The 13,076-nt window shown below is 34.1% G+C and overlaps 1 protein-coding gene across 1 annotated transcript in view; it reads left to right on the top strand.

The window, feature by feature from the left end:
• The window catches only part of LOC149805642 (uncharacterized), a 236,030-nt gene that overhangs the window by 76,163 nt on the left and 146,791 nt on the right, over positions 1–13,076 (top strand). Inside the window, exons 3-5 of the mRNA XM_089934527.1 lie at positions 7,197–7,286; positions 9,868–9,956; positions 12,541–12,669. Of these exons, the coding sequence (XP_089790653.1) occupies positions 7,197–7,286; positions 9,868–9,956; positions 12,541–12,669 (308 nt within the window). The remainder of the gene's footprint in view (positions 1–7,196; positions 7,287–9,867; positions 9,957–12,540; positions 12,670–13,076) is intronic.

The raw sequence follows: 13,076 nt of genomic DNA, 5'->3' as shown, positions 1-13,076 counted from the left end.
TATCTCATACAGCTTTATTGTGATTTTCTTGTGTGTATGTGTGTGTGTGTATGTGTATGCACTTGAATGTGTATGCATGCTTGCTTGTGTGAAAAATTGAAAAGTAAATGCTAGTTTCTGAGGAGGGATATAATATAACTGAGGGATAGACAAGCTGCATTGTCAACATTTAAGTTTTGTATTCAAGTTTTTGCAAGTCATGGGGGTGAGGATACATCAACACACAGAAGCTTATGAGACATCATACAGGGTCTGTGAAACATTTGTTTGTTGAAGATACATTTGATTTTAAAGGGCTTTTAATTTGTTTGCCTGTGTGTGCACAATCACAAATTTAATGTTTATTTGTTGGAGTATGGATCATTTGATTGATGGATAGGTATGTTTGTCAAACAAACACAATCATGCAGTGTTTTTCTTTTAACAGCCACCATATATACCAGTATACCCATGGTAGATATTGTTCTTATTTGCTTACATTGGTCAAGAAAATGTGGTTAGAGTGTCTGCCTTGGATGCAATAGGTCGTGGGTTTGATCCTTGGCTGAGTCATACCAAAGACTTATAAAAATAGTACTAAGAGGTTAGTGTTAGGACTGGTCAGCCTGGTGTCAGGATAATTTGACTAGATGGGTCATCATGCTACATGTCTTCAGAAAGCTGCCCCAGTGCTAGACATCACTATAAATTGCCATAGTGCAGATATCATAGCGATATGACTGATTTAAAAAACAAAAAACTACTTTAAAAATCCAAATCACACACGCTGATCATTAAAATTACAGCCCATTGTCAGATTGTATATTTAATATTCACATTTAGGGCAAGTCATACACCATGTACACAGTTGTTCACAAAATGCTTGTTATCTGAATGAATCATTTGACACCATTGTTGGAGAGAGACTGGCCCATTTTTGTGTGGATCAGATACACCACAATAGATACAGGGCATGCTTAAATGTACAGGCAATTGAATTTCTTGAAGTAGATCATAATCAGTTTTAACCTTCTAGATTTGAAGGTGAGGTTTATACATTGGATGTAGTTGCTGCCAGAGCAATGACACTGTCAGAATGCAACCAGATGGTATCATATCAGGTTTTGGCATGGTGCAGTACATATTGATTTTGTAATTTATTTGAATACAGAAACATATTGACTTCAACTGCAGTCCAAATTTTTTATGATTGTTTTCTACAGTGTGTGTGTGTGTGTGTGTGTGTGTGTGCACGCATGCATGTGTGTGGGTGGGTGGCATGATCCCATCCTTTTATATATCATAGATTTAATTTCCACTCAGTAACTTTTGAAGAACTGCACTGAAATCAAATTTGGTACAAGATATAATACTTAGAATGCCCCCAGTCTGTGAAAGTATTAACATGCCATGATTATGATTAGATATCACAACATTCATGATCAATATGATGTCTGTTATATCAGCAAGACAGATGTGATTTCATTGTGTTCACATGATTGTGTACACATGATGATAAATATGTGGATCAATAACTGACATGTTGCCACAGTATAGCAACCATTAAATATGTCATTATGTTGATTTAATCCTGTCAGCAAGTTGCAGTTGGTAACTCATCTTGGTGAAATAAAAGATGTCTTGATCATGTATGCAGTAGACATATCTTGTGTTAATGATTACTGTTAATGATTTCTATAACAGTAAATTAAAAATATTACTGAGATCTGGCCCATGTTTTAGCATGATTTTTGTCCTTGCATTTTGAGCTTACCTCAGATTCTTGAATTTTATCAGCAACCCTAGTGGTCTATTAAGCACTCATCTTTATAGATGACTGACATCTCAACTACTTCAAGCCTTAGGGCTATGCCAATGTGGGTATGTGAAAAAGCTTGCCAGTAACTTCCTGTGGGTCTGGGGTTTTTCAGAATTTTTACCCCCACCAAAATATAATGGCTACCATATATCCTTTCACATGTTGAAAAATGATGTTAAACCCACATAACCAATTAATTATACCACATTGCTGGATGCATCATTATGTCATATGGACTTATTTCTAGTTTTTAGCGTACCCTGAGTGGCCAAAGGCCAAGTGTGCTTATAGTTTGGCTTTTTATCCATCATGCATCATACATCATTTGTCATCCATTATCATATTTGGTATGCAAGCTTATATTATATCAACAATTTGGTTGAATTCAGCTTTGAGTGATATCTGTGCATATTAATGAGGTAATCTTGCATCCCGGGTTGGCTGAGCTTGTGAACAATGTAGAGCCATATTTTTTGTCAGAGATTTCAATGTGATTTGGAATATTGCCACAATCTCAAATGAGATCAATTGTGAGCAACATTCATGCATATTAATGAGGTGATCTTGTTTCTGATTGGTTGAGTTTGTGAATACTCTAGAGGCCATATTTCTAGTCAGATTTTGGTTAGATTATTTATGTAAACCTGCAAGTGCATGCACATAAACCTGACTGGGAAGGTTTTCCTCCTGAGTTGAGGGGTGTCTGCCATCACTTAACAAAATCTCCCGCATACGCAAAATAATTAATGAAAAAATTATTTATTTCCTTTTTTTCACACCTTGCTTCCAGTGTAGTATTTTTATGGTAATACTGCCTGTGATCACATAACTGTGAACTGCCTTAAGCTGGACAAGACAATTAATTTGCAGATTTCAAGCAGTATAAACAATGAACATGCTTTTGATTGAGTTGGCAGGGTCAGTTATCTTCAACGTTTTGAAGTTTTTCTACATGAATTATTCTATGTATGATCAGAATTAATTCCAAAAGGATTAAAGACATTGATAATGGTTGTTTTTCTTAAGAGCTCAAATCAGCTAAAACAATTAACATTACTTTTGATTCTCTTAGCTGGGTAGGTTCTACTTTGGTGCTCAAAGTTGTCAACATGAATTAGACTCTATACTGTGTTGTGATCAAAAGTAATTTTTTTTGTTTATATAATGAAAGATAATAATTAATTATGGTTGGATTACTAAAGAGCTCAAGTGGCATAGAACAGCATTTGCTTGGCTTCTGTGTTTTAAGTTTGTTGAGATGACTAAGTGTGCATAATAATAATAATAATAATAATAATGACCTTATTTAAAGAGGGTAACACAATTAGCTAAAAACTAATCTACCTTGAGGCCCTCATACAAAGGAATTTATTTATTTAAGCTGCATCTCTGAAGCCACTGAATATATTGGGTTTGGAAGAAGGAAATAGAGTGGGCATTTCTAATCTCAGCTGGAATACTATTCCAGAGCAGAGTTCCAGAGTATTGGAAACTTTTTTTAAATAACTCCTTATTTGGTTTGGGAATTTTATACTGTTTGGTAGACATGGATCGCAGGTGGGGAGTATTACCAGGTAGCCTATACTGGAATAGTGATTGTAAATATTCAGGAGCACTATTCTGAGATATCCTGTACATTAATTTGGCTTTTCTCAAACAGATTCGGTCTTTAATAGGTAATATTTTTAACCTACCAGCTAAACTTTCCTTGCTTTCTTTCTGGATTGATATTAGCCCAAATGCTCTTTTTTGAAGATGTGCCAGCTTTGCTATGTTTTTATCATTTGAATTACCCCATACTGTACTACAGTAGTCCAAATAGGGTTGTATGTAACTGTTATAAAATAGTTTCCTGTGCCTTTCAGGGAGAAAATGTCTTATCCTACTGAGAAGCCATAAACTTGAATTGACTTTTTTACTGGTATGTTTGATATGTTCAGTCCATGATAGGTTATTATCTACCAGAACACCAAGTAGCCTATCATGACAGACTATTTGCAGATTTGTATCCTTCCATGTCAGACATAGTTCATCACTATCAAGATTTGTCCTTCTTTGCCGTGTTGAGATAAGTAATATTTTAGTTTTACCAGTATTTACCACCATGCCATTACATGTGCACCAGTTTTCCAGTTTGTTTAGTGCATTCTGTAAAGAAATTTCGAGCTCATGCTTTGTGTTTTGGATGTCTGACAATGTTGTGTCATCTGCATAGAGATCTGTAGATGATATTGAGTCTCTTAGTAAAAGTGGTAGGTCATTAATAAATAAAATGAATAGTAGTGGACCTAGAATTGAGCCTTGTGGTACTCCATATCTAATTGTTTCAGGTTCAGACGGAACATTATTTATGTAAACATGTTGTGTTCTCTCATTTAAGTATGAAGTAAACCATCTAATTGTTCTTTCATCACACTGGTAGATTTTCAGTTTCTTCAAAAGGATTTCATGATCCACCATGTCAAAAGCTTTCCTGAAATCTACAAATACAGTTCCTATTATTCTACCTTGGTCAAGTGCTTGAAGCCATTTATCAGTTAGGGAGATCAAGGCAGTCTCACAGGATTACCTACCAATTCTAAAAAACCATGAATGTTAGCAGCTGACAAATCACAAGATTCAGTGGGAATATCATTGGCTGGAATCAAGGTCAAATAACATGAAAATGCATTCTGCCTTTCCCATGAAACTGATTTTAAAATCTGCTACTGTGGCAAGAATGACATTATGCATTGTGTGGAAATTCAATTCTCATGAAAGCATATTAAATGCATCAACAAATCTGTCATCGCTGAAAATCTTGTTTGCGGAATCTGCATCAAATGCAGATAGTGATATATGTGCCAAGGCACTGTTTGCCACTTTTATAGCCATATATAATCTTCTGTTTATGGTAGCAGATCACCGCTTTGGTAGCCTAGTGATTAGAGCATCCACCTTGGATGTGGGAGGTTGTGGGTTCGATCCCTGGCCTAGTCATACCAAAGACTTACAAAAATGGTACTAACAGCTGCCTCGGTTGGTGCTCAGCATTAAGAGGTTAGCATTAGGACTGGTCAGCCTCAAGTATCAGGATAATGTGACTGGGTGGGACATCATGCTAAATGTCTACAGCATGATGTCCCAGTGCTAGACATCACTCTAAACTGCCACAATGCAGATATCATAGTGATATGACTGAATTATTTTAAAAGCTACATTAAAAATCCAAATCACACACAACACACACACACACACACATGGTAGCAGATCATTTTTCAGATCTAGTAAAAAAAATAATGTTCCCTGACTCAGAAATTGAACAAAGTTTTTATACACATGAATGAAAATTATTCATGAAGTCGTCCACACTTTGGGATAAGAAAGTCATAGGTATGTGTGCCTTAATGAAAAATGTGCCATTCTCATGGAAAATACTCCCTCTTTTGATGTCACAACTCCCAGCCAAATTATGTAAATCTCCTGATTTGTCCTTAAGCTGACTTCTCAGTTTGGTCACATGCATGCAGTTATTATCTGCACATAATAAAGTGATCTGGCATAATTGGCAGAGTTTGTGAACGCACTAGAGGCCATATTTGTATTGGGTTATGATGAGATTTTTATGTAAATTTTTATCATCTTGATCATGGATGAGTTTAATTACAGGCAACAACCATGCCTATTAATGTTATGATCTTGCATCTGGTTTGCTGATATTGCAAGCATTCTAGAGGCTATAATTCTTTACAGATTTATATGAGATTTGATATGTAGGCTTATTTCATGAAGGCCTCTGATGGTTTTGATCAAGGGTAATATTCATTTATACAAATTAGGTGATTTTGTATCTGATTGACTGAGCTTGGTGTGTTCACTTTTTAACTCAACTCTGGTAATATAACAGAATAACTTACTTGATGACCTTTCATCCATCCATAGTGTGTTACAGTGATTTTCAAACTTTGTGCCGCGGCACACTAGTGTGCCGCGAGAGATTTGCAGGTGTGCCATGGGAGTTTTGAAAAATATTTAAAATTGCTAGCGTTTTGAAACCTTGAACATATTGAAAAATTAATGGTAAATCAATGTCACAAAAGTTAAAAAAGTAACATATGTAAAAACGATAACTCTATCAGTCTGTCTGTCATTCATTGGTTTCTTTTGTAACGCGAGACTTGTGCGAGATCTCGGGAGAACTTGATCGCTCTAATTATAATAATAGTGTAATATTAAATACATGCAGCCCATTATACAGGTGTGCCTTGAAATTTTTTAGATCTTTTTGGTGCGCCGTAAGACAAAAAAGTTTGAGAAACACTGGTTTGTTAGCAGAAATAACTGAGAGGATTTCCAGGAAGCTTTACAAATTGATTTATCCCAAGGACTAGTTGGTCCTAAATTAAAATGGTGACCTAGGAGCATCCATATACCATGGCAGACATCCTTCCTGAATGGTTAGACATATCAGCATGGAGTTTCACTAAAGAAAATTTTTTATGATATACACCGATAGTTAGTCCTAAAATTAAAATGGTGCCGATCTGACATCCAGTATGGCTGCTACAGTGTACATCTTTAAAATCTTGTGATTATATTTCCTCAGATAGTTATGACCTGAAGATTTTACTAAAATACTTCTCATTTTACTAAATTACTTAATAATGATGTCTAGTTTGACAACAGATCTGGACAAAAATGTTGCCAATCTGACATCCAATATGGCCACCACATAGGCCATCTTGAAAGCCTTGCTATCACTTCTTTTGAATGAATGATCATATTAACATAGGGTTTACGTTAAAAGTCTTCTTATTATATCTAGTTGATGCAAAATGAATGTTGTGTCAATATGACATCTAATATGGTAGACGCAATAGCAATCTTGAAATTTATTGCCATTGCTATTCCTACAGAATGAATGATTGTATTGACATGGGGATTGCTCTGAAAGATGTCTTATTTTGTCTTCTGTGTGGTCCTAATTGAAAATGGTGCTGATCTTCCATAGGAGCCATCTTGAAAATCTTGCAACTCCTGACTGGATTGCCATATTCACCAAAAGACTTATTACCATATCTGGTTTGTCCTAAATGAAAATGATGTCAATCTAACTTACGATATAGAAAGATAAGTGGATAAATTTGTAACAAAATTTGGCATGTAGGAATAATCAAGAATGTCAGAGGTGGTGTCTGTACTCAGGAGTTAAAATGAAAACATGAACTTATTAGAAATTCCTGGAAACTGTTTTTGGTCAGTAGGGTAAGTCTTTGTTTCAAATACAGTCAAATTCTTTACATTTTGTGAGCAGATAATGCATGCATCTGCCAGCATTTATATGTCCAACTTATGTCATTACCATTTGCCCACTGCAAAGATAGTCTTTGACTTATTATCACAATTACTTTACTTACAGTCTCACACTGTCGATAAACGCCATGCTGTAGTGACTTTTGACACCTACCTCTCCCGCTTCAAAATCAAGGATCTGAGCACAGTGAATGGGGTAAGACCAGAAAACTTTGATCAGTTATTGATCTTAATCCGGATGCTTCTCATGTAAAGAGTGCAACGTAGCTGTGTTGATCTCAAGCTAATCATTTGCATTATACCCATAATTATCCAGTGATTAGCCCATGACGGATAATAACCCAACCAACATCACCAGTTTTTCCAATTAAAAAAGAAAATGTATTGACATAAGATAGCTGATGTATAAATGTAATACATATTGGTACAGTACAGAGAGTTTACCAACATCAGTTGATGAGGCATGCAGTGACGTTATGTATTACAAAAACAATACAGTATAATATACATCATGCTATAAAATGTCCATTTGAATTATGACAGTTTTTTTCCATCCAAATTTTGGCAAAGATTTGCTACAAAATATATGTGATTATAACTCCACACCCCACTTTCAAATTTATTTTACTACCCTCCCTATATTATTATAGAAGTTGTCTGATGATAATAATAATAATAATAATAATAATAATAATAATAATAATAATGGAATCATTATTTGTAGAATGTAACCCAATTACACCCCATCCCACCCACCTTCCAGTAGTTTAGAAACACTAATTTCGCTTTGTACCTTTCTTATGTACAAGTATTTACAGATAAAATTTTAACAATGCTATGTACATGTATTTACAAATGTTTATGGGTTGTTATTTTTACAGTGCACTTCAATTTCTCTTATACGCCCACCATAAGATGGAGCATGTTTTGTTATGATGTAGTTTCTGCATTTCTCCATCTATCTGTATGCTACAGAACTGTGATTTCCACAGTAACCTGAGTTTTCAAGTATCTGTGGTCACCAAACTTTGTGGATGGCTTGCACAATGGAGTAAAGAAGTAGCCTATAATATTTGGGGCCAAAAGGTCAAATGTCAAGGTCACCATGACTAGAAGAAAACTGGTTTCAACACAATAACTGAAGTTATACACCATTGACAGTTACCAGAATTTGTGGATGAGTTGCACAGGATATAACAAAGAAATCTGTTGATTTTGTTATCATAAGGTCAAATATATAGGTAACTTTCACTGAAATAAGAAAAATGGCTTCTGCACATTAACATTAGTTCTGCATTACAAATCTGAACCAAACTTGGTGGATAGCTTGTACTTCCTGTTAGAAAGAATTCTGTTGAGTCTGGGGTCAAAACATTGAACATCAAGGCCACTGTGGTTGAAAGAAAAAAAAATGGTTTCTCTATATAAGTTTTAGCTATTGACCAAAGTATTTCATACTGGGTAAGAAAGAAACGTTGATTTCAGTTGATTTGGGGGTTAACAGGACAAAAGTCAAGGTCAGTTTGACTTAGAGAAGAAAATTGATTTTCATACTAATGTCTACATAGAGGATTGCTCAACACAGAAGAGTTTGACATGTGAAGTACATGGTAATCTTTTTCATCTCATGAAACTTAATGGTTGCATTCTAGGCTTTTTATCTGACACCATATAGTGTAGGACAAATTCAAATTACGTAAAGTTATATGGAAAATATTGTAATTTTGAAAAGACCATCTGAGGCATGAATTGTTTCAAAGGGAGCTGTGGTTGTTCATTTGATAGAGCCAGACTTGTAATCCAAAAACCATTGGTTTTATACCCACCCAAGCCATCCTGGGTCTGAGCTGCCTCTGTGTGCCCTTGGGAAGACACTGAGCTCCTATTTCCTCAATATGGTATAGCTAGTCATGTGTTAAAAGTATTGATAAACCAACCAACCATCCACAGGTACATATTTTGTTGACACTGGGAAGTTACTGAATGGCGAAGTATAGAAAAATAGTGTTTAAATTAGAATTCGTGAGGGTGTTGATAATCAGTGGCGAGTGCAACAATGTGTATAATCTGTATACATGGAAATCCAATGCAGTCTATTTCTAGACTTAAAAACTTGTAGTATTCACTTAAAATGCACATGGCAGAAAATTTATATATATATATATATATATATATATATATATATATATATATATATATATATATATATATATATATATTTCTACAGTAAAACCTATTGTGGAACTTGGATTTAATTTCTTTGATGCATATGATGTGGTCCTAATAGTGCAGGAAAGAATTCATGGTAGAATATTAAACAGATGGATAAATTCCTTTTGATACTGTATTTATCTAATGATAAACCCATGCTATATGTTAAGGACATCCCACACTTTTACATTCTAGTCTTGAATATTAATTAATAAATAACAATGAAAAACTATTTTTCAGCAGCACAGCTGACATTTTTCAATGCCAGTTCAGTGCCTCTGTAGCTGATTTTATATAAAATCTCTTGGCATTACTTCTTATATAGAGACATTTATAAACAACATTATGAGAACATTATGTAATTTTTAGCTCCACCGATGATAGTCCATGAGACCATATGGGATGGTTGTGTCAGCCATTGTCTGTTCATCATCTGTTATGTTTCTGTCCATTGGCAGAATATATATATATATATATATATATATATATATATATATATATATATATATATATATATATATATATATATATATATATATATATATAATTATAAAATTTCATTTCAGACCTTTGTGAATGATCACCGAATTCCAGAGCAGGAGTATGTAGCCCTTGATGAAAGAGACACTGTTCGGCTTGGTTATGATATCCTTTCGTAGATGGAAACTAAGTTCCAGAGACTTAGATCATGCAGCTTTGGTATTTTTAAAGTTTTCATATGACTCAGATTTGATTTCCTTCATAGCTCTTAAAAGTTGTGTAAACATAGTCCAGATAGTGCTGTAACACTTTGTGAAACTACTGAATGTTAGCCTTAAAATGTTTTGTGATGTCACACTGTGCATTCATATGAAAAGCAAATGCTAACTTTGAAAGTATTAAGGCTGGCTAAACTATTTTTTTTAAATAGTTTTTCGTTGACATTGTTTATCAGACAGATCAGATTTCTCAACGTTATGCTCTGTATATATTATATGCAAAGATATAATGTTGTCTATAACTTTTCCTGCATTTTGATAAAAATATTTGCATATAAGTAATTATAATACAAATATTTATTACAACATTAATCTTCAGCTTGTTCACAAATATTAAAATATTCACTTTGAAGAATAACGGTATGAAAATAATTATTTTATGGATTGTTAGTGTAGCAGATATTACAAGCATATGTAACCATGCCTTGTGTCACAAAGCCTTTCTCAAGATTAGCATGGATTTTCCTATCATCTTAAAAGGATTATTTTCATATTGAATTCATAGAGTCAGTGATTAAATGATGTTAATTCCTATTACAACAGCTGTAGGAATCATCAAAGATTAACTACTTATTCCTTGTCATAAGTGTATCTATTTCCATAATCATACATATATTTTACAATTTTAAGATGGATCTGTAGTTTGAATATTGTTTATCTGAGGATTTAAAATAAACATTTTATTATTAGCTAATCTTGTAGGAAAATTTGATAGTGGATTAAACTTTTCTTTACATTATAAGTCACAACTTTGTCAAGGATTACACAGGAGTATTAGTCTTAAAATAGAAAGCTCAATGACATGTATTACCAATGCCTTATTTTCACATTGCTGGCAAAGTTGGGAGGGATATAGCATTTTAATCATTCATTCATGTTTGTGCTTGTTCATTTATTTGTGTGTTGATTCATTCATTCATTAGTGCTTTTAATATCATGGGCTATTTCACCTACCCTGGTACAAATGGGTATGCAATTGCATTTCAAGGAGGGTAATTTAGCTATACCAAAAGTATGTCTCAGCTCTTCCTTCTTTTTCCATCCAGATTTTTTGGACTGTATTGCACATACAATAATGAAACACAGTATATGGATGCATATAAAGGAGAAAGCCGTTTTAGACCTACTTCATAATGATCTAATTGTCATGCTTGATTGACTTTTTTATTATTTTCAGCTACTCATTTTTTACATGCCAGATATTTTGAACCCTGTTTAACTTAGTTATAAACTTTATATGTGAATGTATCCCAAGGCGTATGACTTAAGCATGCAGATATTGGTCACCATAACCTAAAATTTTCATACGTGAGTGAAATAGTTTCTCGCATCCTCTGTATCTCTGACCTAGTTGTGTTTCCCACCCACACCCACACCCCACCCCACCCCAGTGGGCTCAGGAATGTAGAAGATAGGCTTGATGTGCCATCCAGAATGGAGGCAACTGTTTTTCACTTGGGCATGTCCTGTGATGACTTTCCAGCTAATAAGGTCTTGAACTTGTTTTAAAGATTGCAGTTAATTAAGTCAATTAGACTTTGTATTTTAGGGATTTTTACCTTGTTTGTTTTACATTTGTTTTGAGTGCCATTGTTGGGATACCTAAACTTACACATTACTTTATAGTCCAGATTGTGTGATGACTGCTAAACCCTATTCATGCATTCATACACAAGTGCCTCTCAATTTATGTTTACCTGTAAACACCTTGTCCGAAGATATTATGTTACCATTTTACAGCCTTGTTCAGAATTAACACAGCTATCTCCACTCTAATGAAATTACCACTTGCTTCTCTCTTTCGTGAAATTCTGGATTCCTTAATGTTACCTTAGTTAAGTGTTTGGGTCAAAAACATAGTTTTTTCTGAAACTATTTTGGTACATATTTAAAAGAGGAAAGTGTTGCAACATGGTCAAGTATTGAAACAAAATAATACCCACATCAACTTACATTTGTTTTACTGAGCAAAACACTAAAATTTCAATGAAGATCTATTAGGTTTGTGAATTTCAAATAAAACTTTAACCATCTTTAGCAGGAATCATTGTAATAGAAGGTTGACTCTTATATTATTTGTAATTATGTTCACATAGAATAGCATGATAGTTCATACAATCAGCAGATCAAAACAATTTAAAGTGATGCATATTTTTTAAAATTAGAATAATTACTTTAAATTTTAATTACTCTCTTCTTCAGTGATGTGCCAAAATGTATGCAAAATTTGCCTACATAACAAACATTATGTTTATGCTTATTGTATCTGTAATGTAATAGATGTTGTGTCTGGACAAATTTTAGATATCTTTTTTTGACCAATAAATGTGAGTGGTCTGCTTTTGAATAATCAAAATGTCACATTGAAATAATGAATGGCAGACAACACAGAATGTCAGCTGAACATTGATTGCTGGCTGTAGAATGTTGTTCAAGAAGTGAAAGTCAGAGAAAATCTGCAGAAATATGTTATATTATTAGTCTGCACCTACTGCTCTTGAGTAAATTTGAACAACAAGGAAATGTAGAAAATGGAGGCCACCATGGAGGGATAAAGCTCATTGATTCTAGGGGAGATCATCCACTTCTGAATGTGCTGAAGCAAAACAGGTGAGAGAATTTGGAGAGATTACAGATAATTACAACCAATATGTACATGAAAAGCGTCCATGACGACAGTTAAGCACTAAATACATGATTTGTGGTTGAAAGAAACACCAAGTTTAGAAGACATTGAGGTATCAACCAGTAGAAGAAATCGCACAAAGTAGTGCAAGAAAATATGAAATAAGTTTGAGTAAAGTAATACTTTCTGATGAACCCCAAGTTATCATCACGGGTGAAAACATTGTATGTGTGGAGAAGCAACAAAGAAGCTTACAAACCCGAGTGCCAAGGACTATAATGTTATTTTGTCAGTGTAGATGCCATGTTTTGAGGCCACATCATGCAGACCAGCCATCCTTTTTGATCTGACTATTAGTAGTATTAATGAAATGATTCTCAAATGACAGTCT

The sequence above is a fragment of the Sinohyriopsis cumingii genome, chromosome 2, assembly GCF_028554795.1.
Source record: "Sinohyriopsis cumingii isolate HCF-2022 chromosome 2, ASM2855479v2, whole genome shotgun sequence".
NCBI classification, from domain to species: domain Eukaryota; kingdom Metazoa; phylum Mollusca; class Bivalvia; order Unionida; family Unionidae; genus Sinohyriopsis; species Sinohyriopsis cumingii.
Note: the sequence above shows the minus strand (reverse complement) of the source record. Positions and strands in the feature narration are given on the sequence as shown.